At 32.7% G+C, this 18813-nt stretch overlaps 1 protein-coding gene across 1 annotated transcript in view; it reads left to right on the forward strand.

Moving 5' to 3' along the window:
• The first annotated feature begins 7490 nt into the window (after positions 1-7490).
• The window catches only part of Ltn1 (E3 ubiquitin-protein ligase listerin), a 68063-nt gene continuing 56740 nt past the window's right edge, over positions 7491-18813 (forward strand). Inside the window, exons 1-8 of the mRNA XM_076461295.1 lie at positions 7491-7569; positions 7813-8025; positions 8662-8760; positions 9749-9979; positions 13544-13596; positions 14173-14353; positions 16662-16835; positions 18283-18473. Coding sequence (XP_076317410.1) covers positions 7525-7569; positions 7813-8025; positions 8662-8760; positions 9749-9979; positions 13544-13596; positions 14173-14353; positions 16662-16835; positions 18283-18473 — 1187 coding nt within the window. The 5' untranslated portion in view covers positions 7491-7524. The remainder of the gene's footprint in view (positions 7570-7812; positions 8026-8661; positions 8761-9748; positions 9980-13543; positions 13597-14172; positions 14354-16661; positions 16836-18282; positions 18474-18813) is intronic.

Consider the following 18813-nt stretch of genomic DNA (forward strand, 5'->3'; position numbering starts at 1 on the left):
CATCACGCTCTTACCCTAGAAGTACTGGGTCTCTTCTAGCATTGGCTAGTTTTCGTTTCATGCGCATCGGTTTCATTCATTATTTGAACAAAGTTAACATACCACCAAAACATTCTTAAAAGGTTTAGCGACAAGCATTAGTAAGGCATCTTGAGTAAATATAGTTACGACATATGTTATTTACTTTTGAAGAGTACATTAAAATAGAATTTATAGTTAATGAGCACTGGTATGTAGAGCACTTAAAATATTTTATAAATCTTTGTAGATGAAACACTACAATGAATTCTTGAATAAAATCCCTGATTTGATCTGTGAATATTATAAAAATGTGTCAAATACATTCATTTCTGTTGAAACATTTTTATCTGCTAGACGTAAAGGTGAAGACATTAAATTAGAACGATAAATTGGGGCACATTTCAAGATGTTGGAAGACTTATGATATTTCACATAAGTATATATGAGTATTATATTTGGATTTGATGTCAAGTACCCTTCTCGTTTACCAACACACTGTACATATATATACTCATAAAGACTGTTGTTAAATTGTGTTCAAAGAATATCCGAAAATTAAACTAAGCTAACTTCTTCGAAAGGGTCCGAAGGCCTTATGGAGGGGTCACCTGTTTTAACCACTCGTACCACTGTACACTAATGTGTTTTATGTCAGTCAGTCAGTAAACACTAAAACAGCGTCACATAAGGTACGCTTGACGTTGTAATTTGTACTTTTGTGATGTCATTAGAACACGCGCTTTCGCTGAATCACGAGAAGAATTATGTCTTTTGTAGACTACAGCATAGGATGACATATGAGCTTCAAAACAAGAAATGAAAATATTTGTTACTCTTAATTTTGGTTTTATTTACTCTTGAAACAGAACACTTCAGGGACCCTGCGGAAGTACATTTAGTTTTGTTTACCGTTCTAATTATAAGTCTATAACATAAAAACATATTACGATTAAATACATTGACTCACCAGTTGGTTACCTTCGCTGTTAACAATATTTTTGCCGTAACCCCAATTATACCTGCCTATTTTAGGTGATTTATATTATTTTTAAATTTGAATACTAAGTAACAATGTTAAGAATGCATTGTTTCATCATTTGGGTGCTCTCCAGTAATATCCCACGAAGTTCGACAAGCTAGGTTTGTCCTAAATCCAAATTCTGAGCTAACATTGCGAAATAATCATAATTGTAAAAACACGTATGAAGTACTAGCTGGAGAGCCTGTCCCATGAATGGAAGTTGTGTAAATTCATTGTTAATGAAAGTTTGTTTGTTTGGAATTAAGCACAAAGCTACACAATGGGATATCTGTGCTATGCTAACCACAGGTATCAAAACCCGGTTTTTAGAGGTTTGAGCCCTTAGATATTAATGAACGTTATCTCAAAACATGAAAAATTGTTCCCCATATATGTAGTTATAAAAACGCCCTTAAAACACTCCAAAACTCAAAATATTAAACCGCAAAATTGCATGTATTTTCGCAATCATACAACAAACTTTCATGTCTGATTCGGTGAAAATCGATCACCAGGGGGCAAATTAGTGATAAAACGCCCTTGAAAATTGAAAAGCCCAAGGTACAAAACTGAAAATCTGTATGTATATTTCCATTGACCCAATAAACTTCCACAGCAAATGTGGTAAAGATCCGTCCACAGGAGGCGAGTTAGTGGTGAAAACTACAAAAATGCTCATAAAAACCAGAAAAAAAGAAAAATGCAAAACTGAAAATTTGTATGTACCCACATATAGACCTAATAAACCTCCGCATCAGTTTCGGTGAGAATCTGTTCACATCTTACGAAGTAGATAAATGGATATACGACAAACAACAGAAAGTACTATTATATTTACATAGGTACAAATAAAATACATATATTATATATGTTAGCTAGGGTAGCCGTTGCCTGGTAAGATATTATGTAAATTTATGATTAATGAAAGGTTATCTTAGAACATGAAAAGTTGTTTCCTTTATATATCAATTTAAAAAACAACCCAAAACGTCTACAAAAACAACAAAACACAAAATGTTAAACTGTAAATTTGCATGTATCTCCTCATGGACCCAACAAACCTTCATCCCAAGATTGATGGAGGTCCATCAACACCCTGAGAATGGAGAAAAAAACGTTTTTCGTGACGGAAAATGGAAGCGAAATGGGAAGATCGTGACCCATATTACAAATATACGTGTGCACATGATAAATATTTCGCAAAGTTGGAGGTTGCACATCGCATAACAAAAATGTTTTTCCAGTATCATGTAAGCAAGATTTCCATCACAGTATGATATTTGTATATATCACACGTTTTAATCAACATTATTAGTAAAATTAATCTTAGGTGAGTTAAATTGCTTGCGTATACAACACACCAAATCTACAGTTATTTATTCATGCGCTATCACAACTAAGGAATAATAGCACAGAATGTATATGTATGGTCATACAAAAATAATAAAGGTAAATTATCGCACTTTCATCTTAGCAAATGCAATGTTTTGCGAATGACTTTACTATAGTTACGAAGATAAATGTACATAGTGTACGATTCTTCCATCTTGACATAAATTTTGTCCATATTATGTTTTTACATTCTATCATTTTATATTTATGGTTTTTATATTTGTCCATTTGATGACTTGTTCTCCCACTGTGAGAAAATAAACTTTCTCTGCACGTGAATTTTACAACCAGAAAAATAATATTCCAATACAAATCATATAAGCCGATCAGTTTCTTTAGATTGATAAAACAAAATATAATAGGTGGTGGAGCACGGGTGTCAATGGGAACACTTGCTCTCCTAAGTTTGATCTAATACCAAAGTGTTATTTGAATGGAGAATACAGATTTTGGTATAGCTGTCATGACTGACGCTGTTTTAATTTTGAAATAAATGGCTAAGATTAACATTGCAAGTGAGATGCAGTCCCAGTCCTGGATTACCCAATAGGGAGACTAAGCACGTGCCCAGTACATCAGCAAAGCGGGGACACAAAAAAAAAGCTTTTGAAATAATTTGATATTTCAAAGGAATGGAAGTAGTCATCACGGGAAGAATGAAAACTTTGTCGGACTTTTCTTACGCTTCACTGTATACTCTTCTCTCATTTTATTCTCTTTCCGTTACACCAAAGATGCTCGCCCTTTCAGCCGTTGGGGCGTTATAATGTGACGGTGAATCCCACTATCCGTTGATAAAAAAGTAGCCCAAGAGTTGGCGGTGGGTGGTGATGACTAGATGCATTCCCACTAGTCTTACACAGCTAAATTAGAGACAGCTAGCGTAGCTAGCCCTCATGTGGTTTGGCGCGAAACTAAAAAAACAAACAAACATTTTCTTCTCTTTTTTATCACTTATCTTCCCCTACAGGCCCGGCATGGCCAAGCATGTTAAGGCGTGCGACTCGTAATCTGAGGGTCGCGGGTTCGCATCCACGTCGCGCCAAACATGCTCGCCCTTTCAGCCGTGGAGGCGTTATAATGTTCTGTCAATCCCACTATTCGTTGATAAAAGAGTAGCCCAAAAGTTGGCTGTGAGTGGTGATGACTAGCTGCCTTCCCTCTAGTCTTACACTACTAAATTAGGGACGGCTAGCACAGATAGCCCTCGAGTAGCTTTGTGCGAAATTCAAAAAACAAAAACAAACAAATATTCACCTACTCTAGGTATGCATTGGCCAGTATTAAATTTATGAAGTTGTTTTTATTTTAGATTACATATATATTGGGCACCATAGTCTTTTTAGTGTTTAAAGCCTATAAAGGTCTTAAACCGTCCCTGTGCCTTCCCCTCAAATTTGTTCCGCCTCTAAATTTTACTTAAATTAAATTGTTTGTATTTAAACGCAAAGCTACACAATAGATTATTCGCTATGTGCCACCATGGATATCAAACCCATGATTTTAACATTTAAGCCCTTGAGTTTATTGCTGAGCCACTGTTGTACTTTACTTAAATAAAAGATCTAAGATAAACCAAAAAGATTAGCTACGTTAATACTAATAGAACGACGATGATGAAATAAGCCAATGTTTACAGTGCGTTATTTCTGGTTATACTGTTACAAGAACGTTGTCCGATTACGTACATCATAAGGCAACACACAGGAATGTACATCACTTCCACACGTACGCAAGCTGTTGGCAAGTGCTGAAGAGACAGCTAATTTAGGTTAACTTATTGCACATGTACATGACTGACGTGCTTCTAGCCCAGTTAATTTCATGATCTCACTTTCATTTTTTTCTTAACAGCAACGCTCCATGCTGACCCTGTTTCTATACATGAACAAGCTCTCAAAGAAATATCACCAACAGCTCCTGTTTGACGGTTAAAAAACAACATCGTTTTAGCAGATAATCATATTGTTTACACGTACGTATAAGGTGTATTACATATCACTGACATTTACTACTTGGATTATTTGTAGTTAAGTCCAAATCTAAGCAATTAATTATTTGTATTCTGTTCATCACGCGTATCGAAACTCGGTTTTTAGCCTCATAAGCCTTTCGACTTACTGTTGAATCACTGGAGGACTTATTAACTGAAGCCAACATTTAATATTGAGGTCTTTCATGAATTTTCCCTGACATTGTATTACAGTTAAACACCCTAATTCATCATTTGGCAGTTGCGGGTTCCAATCCCTGTCACACCAAATATGCGCGCCCTTTCAGCTGTGTGGGCGTTAGTATGTGACGGTCAATCCCACTATTCATTGGTAAAAGAGTAGCCCAGAATTGGCGGTGGGTGGTGATGATTTGTTGCCTTCCCTCTAGCCTTACACTGCTAAATTAGGTACGACTATTGCATATAGCACTCGCGTACTTTTGCTCGATGTTCAAAAATAAAACAAACTCTAAAACACCTGTATATGTCAACAGACATATTACATTACTGGACTTTCATCTTATATGGCCTTAACAGATTAAGACGCTCTTTTGTCAAACTTTCTTTATTTATGAGACACGATTTGTTCCAAAAAAAAATTACAAACAACGTATTTTAGTTTAATTTCAGTTGCATTGTTCAATTTTTGGTTTGTTTATTTGTTTGTACTTTATTTCGAAATAATCAGCAAAAATCCCACAGCTGGACAATCTTCTAACTTGCAACACTCAAGTCTAGGTTTCGATTCCCCATACTGAACGCAGCAGATAACCCAACATGTCTTTACTGGACTTTCATCTTATATGGCCTTAACAGATTAAAACGCTCTTTTGTCAAACTTTCTTTATTTATGAGACACGATTTGTTCCAAAAAAAAATTACAAACAACGTATTTTAGTTTAATTTCAGTTGCATTGTTCAATTTTGGTTTGTTTATTTGTTTGTACTTTATTTCGAAATAATCAGCAAAATCCCACAGCTGGACAATCTTCTAACTTGCAACACTCAAGTCTAGGTTTCGATTCCCCATACTGAACGCAGCAGATAACCCAACATGTCTTTACTGGACTTTCATCTTATATGGCCTTAACAGATTAAAACGCTCTTTTGTCAAACTTTCTTTATTTATGAGACACGATTTGTTCCAAAAAAAAATTACAAACAACGTATTTTAGTTTAATTTCAGTTGCATTGTTCAATTTTTGGTTTGTTTATTTGTTTGTACTTTATTTCGAAATAATCAGCAAAAATCCCACAGCTGGACAATCTTCTAACTTGCAACACTCAAGTCTAGGTTTCGATTCCCCATACTGAACGCAGCAGATAACCCAACATGTCTTTTTTCTAAAACAAAGACACCAAATCGGCAATATTTGAATATAGTGCTCTCGTATTACAGCAAGAAATGTGTAGTAAACGTAATAAAGATGGATTTTTTGAATGTATACATAAAACCAACCTAATGAGAAGACATGTAAGCTATCTTGTGTTTTTAATTTGAAAACTTATTGGTGTCCCACCAAGTGGATTTTTACATAGCTACGCTCATGACCAAAAGTATGTGGACACTCCTTCTATTTAGTGGGTTCAGCTATTTCAGCCACACCCATTGCTAACAGGTGCATGAAATCAAGCATACAGCCACGCAATTTCCATAGACAAACATTGGCAGTAGAATGGGTCGTACTGAAGAGCTTAGTGACTTTTAACGTGGCACTATAATAGGATGCCACCTTTTCCAACAAGTCAGTTCGTCTAATTCTGCCCTGCAAGAGCTATCCCGGTCAACTGTAAATTCTGTTATTGTGTAGTAAAAACGTCTAGGAGCAGCAACAGCTTAGCTACGAAGCGGTAGGCCACACAAGCTCACAGAACGGGACCGCCGAATGCTGAAGCGCGTAGCGCGTAAAAATCGTCTGTCCACAGCTGTAATACTCACTACCGAGTTCCAAACTGACTCTAGAAGCAACGTTAGCACAAGCACTGTTCGTCGGGAGCTTCATGAAATGGGTTTCCTTGGCTAAGCAGCCGCACACAAGACTAAGATCATCATGCGCAATAGCAAACATCGGTTGGAGTGGTATAAAGCACACTGCCATTGGACTCTGGAGCAGTGGAAACGCGTTGTCTGGGGTGATGAATCACGCTTCACTATCTGGCAGTCTGACGGAAGAATCTGGATTTGGCGGATGCCAAGAGAAGGCTACCTGCCTGAATGCACAGTGCCAACTGTAATGTTTTGTGGAATAATAATTTGGGGCTGTTTTTCATGGTTTGGGCAAGGCGTTTTAGTTTCAGTAAAGAGAAATCGTAATGCTACGGCATACAATAACATCTAGAGAATTGTGTGCTTACAACTTTGTGGTAACAGTTCGGGATAGGCCCGTTTTTGTTTCAGCATGAAAACGCCCCCATGCACAAAGCGAGGTCCATAAAGACGTGGCTTGACGAGGTTGGTGTGGAATAACTTAACCGATTTGCACAGAGCCCTGACTTCAAACCCATCGAATACTTTTGGAATGAACTGGAACGCCGACTGCGAGCCAGAGCTTCTCGCTCGACCTCACTAATGCTCTTGTGGCTGAATAGGAGCGAATCCCCGCAGCCATGTTCCAAAATCTAGTGAAAAGTCTTCCCAGAAAGTGGAGGCTGTTACAGCAGCAAAGGTAGGGGGAGAAACTCCATAATGATGCATATGGTTTTGGAATGAGATGTTCAACAAGCACATATGGGTGTGATGGTCGGGTGTCCACATACTTTGGGCAATGCAGTGTACCATAATGATAATAAATGGAACTTTAATATTAAACTAATTTTGAAGGTAATTTATTACTGTTGGAGTGGTCAGTGAAGAGTTCATTTTAATCAATAAGATAAACTACAAGAAACTTTTCAGGCTTTTAACGTGAATACTCATATTTGTGTTAAGTAACATATTTGGATCATCAACTTTTTTTAAATTAATGCACAAGTTCGGCTCAATAACCTGAGCCTTCTGTTGGTAAAAAAAAAAAAAAATGTTGATCGTCCAAATAAATTGCTTAATAGAAAGTTAAACTATACTGTAGTAGAGGTCGCTGTAAGTGCTCTTGCCAACATGGGTGGAAATAAGAAAGTGCAACGTACCAAAGGAAATACACGGGTATTTGATGTTAATTTAGAGTTTATGAGTTAAGAACATGAATATTTGTGTTTGTCTAGTTTTTTCTATAACCAGTTTACAAATCCTGCCTGTGAATAACTTAATTTTCGAGTCATAATTCATGTGACCGTTAATCATGATTATCATGGTGTAACTTATGGATCATATTATTGTAATTATTGAGTACTTAATTTGCGACACATTAAATAAAACTTCAATGCACTTTTTTCTTCAAACAATTAGCCCTCTAGCAGTGGTCGAAGTGCTGAGCTTCTGTCAGCTAGTGGTGTTAGCGTGTCAGGTTTTGTGGGATTCAGTGCTCTCTCTAGTGATCTACCAAGTTATGTACCAGCTGTAGGTCAACAACTATCAGATGATGTGGAGCTAACCATTGATGGAGATTTCCGGTTAGCAATGAAGAAAATGTCAAAACGAGATGCTACTACAAAACTGAAAGTGTGTTGTTTTCAGCCTTTACAGTTCAGTTTAACTTTTAGTTTAAGTAATTCTTATCATTTTTGGGAGTTGAAGAAGTGTACAAATGATCTGTATATCTAGGTGTAAATATCAGATACAAGAAGCATGTCTAGATGAAGCATTTTGACCTAATAAATTGTAATTGTACTTAAGTAAAATTTTCAAATGTGCTATTTTAAAATAAAATTTTATGTATAACATTTTTGGATGTAATTATGATAATTTTAAGTATATTGACTGATAATGTTAATGACTGTAAGCATTTATACAGTAAATTAAGGATAAAGCAATTTGTATTAAAAGTTAATGACAATTACAGTTTGAATAACATTCAATAGTTTTTTCTATATCAGATTTTCATTCACAGTTAGTATTATAGGTTTGTAGGTATATTTGAAACCATTACTAAAGTGCTAATAGTCAGTCAGTTGTGTCTCGCATAGGAAGATGTTTGCTATTTTAATGACAACTCTTTTTGTCAGCTTTAGAAAACTATGAACAAAATATTTTTTAAATACTAATAATATATTTTTGCATAAAACAGTCTTAATTTTTATACAGTTTGCATACAAACTGCAAGAAAAATTTATAAGTACCAAGTTTTGAATATTTTAGGCTCTGCATGAGTTTATGGATTTATGCCAGTTAAAAGATGAAGATTCAATTAAGCGAATGCTACCTTTTTGGCCAAGACTATATGTTAAACTTGCAGTGGTAAGAACATTTAATTTTTCTAATACTTTTAGTATTAACTGATAAATATGCTTGTTTTAGTATTAAGTATATGGACAAGTAACTAGTTTTCTACACTAGGTTTTTTCATTTAAAATAGTAATTTTTTACATATTTTATATCTTTTTCTTATTAAGTGCAAATGAAATATACATTTATTTTTAAAATACATCTGATAAATTAATGCTATTAAAATGAACAATTACGGTACTATGTTTTCAACAGGTGCCCTGATTGATTATTTTTGATTAACTCATTGATGTTGTTTACTGTCTCTCTCTCTTGTAAAACATATATTTTTAAACTAACCTTTCTCCACTTTAGTAATTCTAATGTGAGATAGAGTTATTATAAAAACATTGGTCTACAATTCTTCTCGCACCCACTATAAATGTGATCAATAATAGATCAAATGTATTTGTTTTTTTAGTCATGTTAAATAAAACCATTCTCAAACACTTTGTAAAAATGCCAGAAAAGATAACAATTTGTATGAAAACCTGAGGTTAACAAACGTTTTAAAAATTTGGGTTTTATGGTTTAAACTGCAAAATTTTTCAATTATAAAATTCTATGATTCATTAGAATTTTCTTCTGCTGCAGGCTGTTCTTTAGATGTTGTATGCTATGAAACTTAGTGTTTTTGTTCATCTTGTTGTCATTTGAAAAACATTAGTGCTAAAAGTGAACTTGATTGATCATTTAATTATTTAATCATGACTATCACTATTATTTGTAAGTGTAGTATTGGATTTTATGGACTTGAGTTACCACTCTTATTTCAATCAATGTAAAATTGGGAAAGCTAATTTTTTGTAACTTTTCTGTATATAAATTGATTTAAAAGGATTGAATAAGAGACTTATTCATCTGTATATAGAGCAAGAAATGTATTTTTATAAGTATGATATATCTGTTACAAGAAAATATTTTTTACACCTAATTAATCGGATTACTTACTACCTCTCAGGACTGTGACAGAAGAGTTCGTGAAGCTACCCACTATGCTCATGAATGCTTAGTTTCAAGAGCTAGACGCAATCTTGCTCCACACCTAAAATCGATCATGGGAGTGTGGGTGGTAACTCAGTGTGATCCTCATGCTCCTGCTGCTAGTGCTGCTCAAGCATCATTCAGATGTGCCTTTCCAAAAGCCAAGCAGTCAGAAGCTGTGATGTATTGTTTAAATGAAATATGCAGTGTAAGAGTTTCTGTAGTCTCAGTACAAATGCTAAAGAGAACTTTATTATATTTTTCTGTTTTAATCAAAATCTAGCTTTCAAACCAAAATCGTCAATCTTAACAGCCTATTAGCAATTAATTTGTCCTGCAAAATTAGCCCAAGACATGCATATAGTGAGTACATGTGCTATTTTGAGTGCTAATTAAATTATTTTTATATTTTGTATAATTTTAGGTTTGTGGTGTGTAATATACATAATATTGACAGACAACAGCAGTGTTCTATATAGACCTGATTAGTTGTATGATGTTAGCATGTTTCTATTGTTCAGTCTGTTTATATTTTTTTTATTGTATTATTTATGCAAATTATTATTCCTACATTGTTTAAATGTTAATAGGAAGGTCATTCCATGTCAAATCATCCAGGTGTCTGCAGGTGACCCCAACAGAATGCCTTGAAAAAATTCACATGTGCTCATCTACCCATATGATGAAAAATTGCCAAAGATTAGATCAATATCTCTAATAGTTTCTGATTTACAGCCCTGTAAAATTTAGTTTATTGTTTGTTATTTTTGATGAATTAATTTTCAGGCAACTTTGGCTGCTTAAAGCTGCAAGAGTAATGGTGGTAGAAGGCTGAAATTTGCTACACTGACTGAATTAATCTCACAGAATTCAAAAATGGTCTCAAACCAAGTTTATCTCTCCTAGGATTTTCATATTAGGTTGTAAAATCATCTGAAAACTCAAAATCATAAAAAACATTGGTTTATTTAATAAGCCATAGCTTTAAGACTTAATATGATACAAAGCTGAATTTTGTTCTCAAATTTCCTATAATATATCAGTTGATAAAGCAGCAATTGTTATAATTAAAAGTCTATTCGATATCCTGTAAAAAAATGTAGCTGCATGCAACTTTTTATGATTTAGCTAAATATAGCCCTACTTCAGGCCACAGTTTGACCAGTTATTTCAGCCTTTTCAGATTATTACCATATATTCTTACATCTCTGAATATGATCTACACAAAAAATCAGGATGGTGTTCAACCTACTTTTTGAGTTATAATTTTTGAAAGTAACCTCTGACCATACGTTTTTATTTTTAAAAAAATTCAGTTCAGTTGCATTACTTTGTGCAAATATATCCATACAATTTTGAAATAATTTATGAATCCCATTGAAATATTCTAATCAGCCCTTACCATATATTCTTACATCTCTGAACATGATCTTAAAAAAATCAAGGTTGTGAAAAATAATAAATTATCAAATTTTAAGTGTCTTTGATATGTACCATTGGGCAAAGGACCATTACTCTTGCAGCTTTAAGTAGCCAAAGTTGCCTGAAAATTAATTCGTCAAAAATAACAAACTAAATTTTACAGGGCTGTAAATCAGAAACTATTAGAGATATTGATCTAATCTTTGGCAGTTTTTCATTATATGGGTAGATGAGCACATGTAAATTTTTTCAAGGCATTCTGAGGGGGTCACCTGGAAAATTTTCCAAAATCTAGATGAATTGACATGGAATGATCCAGGAGAGTATTCCTTTTTCTACAGAATTTAGATTTAAAGCAAACTTTCTCGGTTCACAGAGCCCCTAGGCAAAAAGAAAAACCTAACAGTTCTATTTATTAAGTAGTTAGGTGCAAACAACTTAATACTTAAGTCTTTATGTTCTAATAATTTAGTGGCCATTTGAAAGAATAATACACATAAATTGAAAGTAAAAACAATATTTATTTCATTTTTAAACAACCACAATTAGTAATGGGATATGTGCCTGTTGGGCACTGCACAGCTTTTCAAACCTTGGAATCAGATTGGATACCACCACCTTCATTTCCTGTTCCACATTGATTCTCATGCAGTACTTACTTTTTATCACAGTAACTGCCAAAAACTCAGCTTAGTAAAGGTATGATGTTGCAAATGGAATTAGGATTAGCTGTGAATATTCATCTTTTACTGATTTCCAAAATTCAGTTCCATGCTGTCAAGTTTTGTTTTTAAAACCTTGTTACAAGACAGTTTAATGAGATTTTCTTCTTCTGCAGACGTAACTTCAGATGGGGCCTTAGCCTTGAATGGGTCTTGGTTCCATGCAAACTTCTCCACATCTTCTGGAAAGTAATTTTCAAACCAGTCACTGAGCTATGTTAGGATAGCTTTAGAGCAACCACCATCACTACAGATGTCATTGCACTTAGTCCAGTCTAAGTTGTTTTCACACATAAAAGTGTCAAGGTTCTCAAGCAAGTTTTGAGCCTTTGTACCTGCAGTGATACTTTTACCAGAGAGAAGGTCTTCCACAATTTTGTTACCATCCACGAACCATGTGTAGCAAATCAAATGAGCTTCCTTGTTACTATCAGTCGTCTTATCTAGCTGCAAGCAACCCAAATTCCCTCCCTTTCATTTTTTCAATTAACTAATTGTTGTGGTCTTCAGCCATGTGTCAAAATCTATGACTGATAGCACTGTTGGATAAAAGCATCTTTGAAAGCAGTCTTCCTGCAGATTCACCAACCATAATGTTCACCATATTCACTGCAGCTAGTAAAATCAGTTCTTCTGCAATGGTGTAAGGCTTTTTACATATCGTGACCCTATATGCCACCTTGTAGGATGTTAGCAAAGCATTACTTGGTATGAATAATTGTTTCAAAAATGTAGCTTTTTGTTTTTTTAATTTTTTTAACTTTCTGGTAAAATAATCATGAGATTTACTAGCCATGTTAGGATGATTGGTCTCTAAGTGGTGTATCAGTTTACTTGGAAGCATGCACTCTGAGCCAAAACTTTTAGACATAATACACACTGCAGACACTCTTCATGATTGAGATCTACCAAAGTAAAACCAAAACCTAGATAACCATCGTATTCTTTCTGTTTCTTCACAATTTTGCCACTCGTCTGTGGGTTGTCATCCTTTTCTTCACTCTCACATTTATTAATGTTCAGTAATCTTTCCATTTTTATGCACAAGGACTAAAAATCGACAAAATAATTCACTGAACTTCACTAGACCTCATAGATACATGATCACAACACCCTTCAGTTATTTCGATTACTGATGGACCTAGAGAGTCAAGTATTTATATAAGAAATCTAAGAAGTGAAAAAGTTTGAGAAGTTACTGGTATAACTGAAAGTACAAGTAAAAGAAAAACATATCTCAAACAATCAAGAACTTGATTGAAAGGAATTTTGCATGATATAATGTTAAAACTGTGAATTACCTTAAGCTAGCAGTTTGCACAGTGTCTGAAAGATGTCTGTTGATGTGTTTCCCTCGAAAATTTGAAATATCTGACGGCACTCCTGTAAGTTTGCCACAACACTCAGTTTGGGAAACACTGCCTTAGGCCTTAAACAAAACTGAATATGTGGCTAAGTTATAACTGGATTATTTTTATTTAATCTTTTTTTGTTTAAATGTTGTTTTTTTATTTATTTAATTATTGACTTCCAAGCAATTATTTTATCAAACTGGTTGAAATACTAGTTTATTAACAATCTCATAAATGTATAAATTGGTACTTTTCATTATTTCCTTACCATTGCAGTATATCCAGGATATTTTGTTCAAACAAACCAGCCAATCGATAAGTGATCCAAAGTAAGTGGAATATTGTACTTGAGAAACTGGCTAATTCATTTTTTTTTTTCGTAATCATCCAAAACAGTCAGTCATTGAAAAATACAAAATAAATAGAACAAATATAGTTTTAACTCAAGCATATCAGCAAATTCTTGAGCATTTTAAAGTTCAGTAGTAATTTTATTGTATTAAGACCAGTCATTTATCAGTAACTCAGATTAACATTGAAATATTCAGTCCTTTTATTGATACAATGTGCTAATTGAAATAAGTGGAATAATTTAGCCTTTTTTTTAAATAAAAGAGTAAGTTAAGTATTTATATATATTTTTTGAAACAAGTCAGTACTTCTGTGAAGGATCCATAATAAGCTTCAAATATATTTCAAAATATCATGTGAAATATTAAATACACCTAACAAACATAATGGAAAATACTGAAATAATTTTTGTACTGTTTATGTCTTAAGTATTGTAGGTTTTGAATATTCCATCACTGAGATTCTTATAAAGCACTCTTTAAACATATTGAACAAGTTGAAGTTTAACTTCACTAAACTTTGTATTGTTAAATTTGCCTTTTCTGATTCTTCAGGATCACGTCTGTTGAAGATATGGAGTCAAAGTTTAATCGGATTGTGTCCAGTTGTCTACAAGGTCTAAAGCTGGTTCTTGAACTACTTAGTGAAGAAGATAGGCTGAAGACAGTAAAGCACTTGTCTGAAGTTCTCTCCAAACCAAAGTTTTGGAAGTTCCCTAAAAGCAATGATCCACAGGTGCTGGCAGTATTTTTTTGTTTATAGGAAATTCAGTAGTCCTTTTTTCTTTTCTTTCAGTATTTGACATTTTAAAAAGCTATGAAAAAAATCTTTTTGTTAGTCTTTTTATTGGTGATTTTTAATTGGATAAATTCAAGTCTGCAATCACTATCTAAGTTACTGATAGTTCTTAAATACTTAAAAAGTTAATTTTCAGTGTGTGTGTGTATATATATAACTTCAATTCAAAGATTTTTGTAACTAAAACAACTAGTTACTTAACTGCTAATTTTATAGTCTAGTTCATAAACTGATTTTCTTGTTAGATCCGCAAATGTAACATTTTGAATAAAATGTACAAGGAGAAATCACCTTTCTAATACAAATTTTGTCATTTACATTATGAGCCTACATCCATATTATATCTGTCATGACTATACAATAAATTTGGATATGCAAGTTTAACAGCAATCAAAATTTAAAATGTGAATAAGAAAAGGTTTACCTTCCACAAATGTCAAGGTTATTATTTCTTTTTGTATTAAAAAATATATAAATATTTAAAACTCATAACCAGTGATTAATAAAATAACTAATCATAAATTCACGGTAAATATGTGTGAATTCTACTGTAGATATCATCATATATATTGTATTAATAAAAAATTATCTGATTTTGATGGTGTTGAAGTAAGTACTCAAGGTGAAATAAAATAATCAGTCACAAAGCAAGTGATATTTAATATTGAATTTAAAAAAATATATATCAAATAAAACATATTGTAATTACCAGTACTCAAAACTTTACCTACATAGATTTTAAATTTTGGATCAGAAATGTCTTTATTGTCAAAATGCTTTAGACAGTTTCTACCCTTAAATAATATTGTCTTTAAAACTTTTAGTTGTAGTCAGTGGTAGTTGAGAGTGCTTTTGGTAACTGGGTGGAAATAACTGGTTATTTGAAAAAATATTGCATATTAAAACATTTTGCTTTAGTTAACAATGCTATTTTAAGGAAAGTGAGTCAGTGTCAACAGAAGGTATCAAAGTGTATCATTTTCTATGAGCAATGGTAACCTCATCATTGCTTGTACATGTCTGGCATGGCCAGGTGGTTATGGCACTTGATTCGTAATCTGAGGGTTGTGAGTTTGAATCCCCCATCACACCAAACATGTTTGCTCTTTCAGCTGTGGGGTCATTATAATGTGATGGTCAATCCCACTATTTGTTGGTAAAAGAGTTGGCGATGGGTGGTGATGACTAGTTACCTTCCCTCTAGCCTTACACTGCTAAATTAGGGACAGCTAGTGTAGGTAGCCCTCGTTTAGCTTTGCTCAAAATTTAAAAAACAAACATTGCATGTAATTACTGGACAATTAGCTGTTATGTACAATAATTTATTTCAGACGAGTCTGATTTATTATGTTTCATACTTTCTGTATGAAGATTTCAAATAACAGTAAATTTTAACTTAGAAGTTAATTGAATGTCAATATGTATCAAATTAATGACATTTGCCAACAAAATTGATACACAGAATTTCCTTTAACACAAATATGTTAATATACAAATAACAATACAATTTATAATAATGGTTTATAGACAAAAGTTTTAAAAACTTACAAAACTGAGTCTTCCACCTGGTCTAGTACCGAATATATTTTATCGACAGTTCAGGTCCATGATGAGTAAATTAATTCTAAGTTGATAATGTTACATCTCACTTAAGCTAGTGCTGTCTTTTCTTGGCTGGCGTCACACCACTTACAAGCTGACTTTTTATTGACAAAGGTATTTAGTGTCCTCATAGAAATATTAACATCTGAAGTTAATTCACTGAAGTTTAATTGTTTGTAATGTTTGAACTCTATAAATGTTTTTGGTCAAATCCTGTAGGTTTCTGATTAAGCATTAAGCAGAATTATAGCATCTGAGGCTTATAGTATGCTGACTGTAACTGACACAATAATATTCTATTCCTGTGTCTTGGCTAGCTTTTATTTCAATTACGTGAAATTCTCGAATGTTGAACAATATTCGAAGATATGTTAGTGTTTTCATAAAACACGTATTGTTGGTTCTTACTCTTGAGAATCTTCTTCAAATGTAGAGAAGAGGCAGCATTTGCACAATACACATTCAACAACATATGTCATATGTATTAAACTGAAACAAATGCAGATATTAAAATAAATGTATAATAGTAAATTTATTACATAGTCCACTTTTAACTTATACATAGTGATAGTAGTAGTAATTTTTTTTGTCAAAACTTGAAGAGTATGTGTCGCTCTGTCATTGTTTTTATTTTTTCCATCAGATTCGAGGTTCCTGGTATAGCTTGGTATCAAAAATCTGTCAGCTCTTCCCTGATGTTATGAGGCCCCATACAGACAAAATTTGCCCTCTCACATTCTGTTGTATTGGAGAAGAAGATCCTGTAGTTGCACCATTTGTGTGGGAGGGTGTTCTTTCTGTTCTTGTAAAATTTGAGGTGCATTAGACTTACTGTGTTTTCAGTTTTGCTTATCATTAAGAGTATCATTGTTCATTTGTGATTTTACTGTAAATAATGCTGAAAACTTTTTATTGGAAGAATTTGTTCATTTGACAAAATATTTAGTTATAACATAAAAACATTTGTGTTTGTGTAAATATTGAAATTGACATATACATAGCTTCTGCTTAAACCTCTTGCAACAGGTAGGTCAAAGTGCACATGCAACTTTTATAAAATTGCATTCAAAATTTAATTAAACAATTATAAATATATTTATAATAAATTATATATATATGAGAATAAATATGCTGTCAAAACATAACTAATAAATCAAGTTTTAAGTTTTTAATTTTATAAGGAAATATTTTTAAAAATCTCCAATCTCCTTTTGTGTGAAAATCTTAGCATTTGTTTTTTAGTTCTTTCCCCTTTTTCTAATTAATTTACCATCCTTTACTGAAGTACATAATTTAATGTAAATTACTCTAATTCTGATAGCCTTCTATCATATTTATTTATGGAGTCTATAAACTAGAAAGTCAGGACCAATTGCCACACTTACCTGTCACATGCTTTTTTCACAAGTTGCCAATAATTCTTTCTGAAATTTGATATTATATCATTTTTAAGTGATAGAAAAACAAAGTTTTAATATATCAAGTGATGTATAATGCTCTTTTGTTTTCAGAACAGAATATTTTCAGTTTCATATTTAGTTTGAAAATTTATCTCATGATGGTCAGATTAAGCAGCAAAAGGAATTTTTCTTTTCTTAGTTAGAAAGTTAGTTAAATTACAATAGTTTGCTTTTTACATGTTATTGTTCTGTGTTCTTAGGTCAGTCATATTGATTGAGCCAATATGGAAAATGTTAATGAGGTTTTATTGATCATAAATGTTGTTAGGGTGGGTTTTTTAGAGTATTACTAAAACAGTATTAAATATACAAAGTATTTAAAGAAAATGTGTGTGTTTTCCAAGTAAAATATAATGTATTCTTTCTTAAATCTTACTTTTGTTGGTTTGGATATTTATTATACATGTTTTTATTATTTTTAATATCATTTATTATTGGTATTATATGGCATTGTTTGTATAGTATACAGATACAAGTTAGTCTACGTTGGTCAAATTCCATGAAATGTTATTTAAATTATGATAAAAAAATATTGTGAAAACCAAAGGTACACATGATGAAACAAACATTCCATTCAAATTATAAGTAAGAATGATGTATTCAATTAGCTATATTCACTATTTGATTAATGGTTAGTTTTTATCTATTAAAGCAGATATCTTGCTATGATTGTAAGTTAATATCTAGAGGTGACTGTGTGTCTATATTTATATTTACGTAATGATTTGTTGTTTCTTATCCTTAAGAATTTAGTGTAGTTAAAAAGTAGATTTTTGTATGCAGTAAACAATCTGTTGGCTTTAGGACTGTTGGAGTCATGTAAATGTTAGGAAGGCAGTTCTACCTCATTTGTGGACATTGTTGAAAGAAGGTGGGAAAGGAAATGCTGATAAAATTTTCTGCAATCTTCTTCCATTTCTCAGCAAGATTCCTGAAAATGTTATTGGTGTTGACTGCACATTTTATGAACTATTTTTTGGAAACATGAGAAAAGGGTGGGTAAAACGTATTGTTAATATTATGATTATAATTGAAAGATTTGTGATATATAATATTTATTGGGTAATGAATAATTTTATTTATTACAGGTTAATTTACCTATAATGAAATTAAGTTTTGTGTGTTTGACTCTACAGGTAATTGGTCACAAAAATAAATACACCATCATGTATTTATTGTTATGAGAATAGAATTACAACAGTGCATTAATGAAATTTATCAAGAGTTACTTATCTCTTTCTGTTTTATTGGAGCTTATGTGTCACAGCTGTAAACTTAAAATTAAACAAAAGTTCATACATTTGTGTGCTTAAGACATTTTATTAAAGATTTTTT

This window comes from Tachypleus tridentatus, chromosome 10 (genome assembly GCF_004210375.1).
Source record: "Tachypleus tridentatus isolate NWPU-2018 chromosome 10, ASM421037v1, whole genome shotgun sequence".
Taxonomy (NCBI): Eukaryota; Metazoa; Arthropoda; class Merostomata; order Xiphosura; family Limulidae; genus Tachypleus; species Tachypleus tridentatus.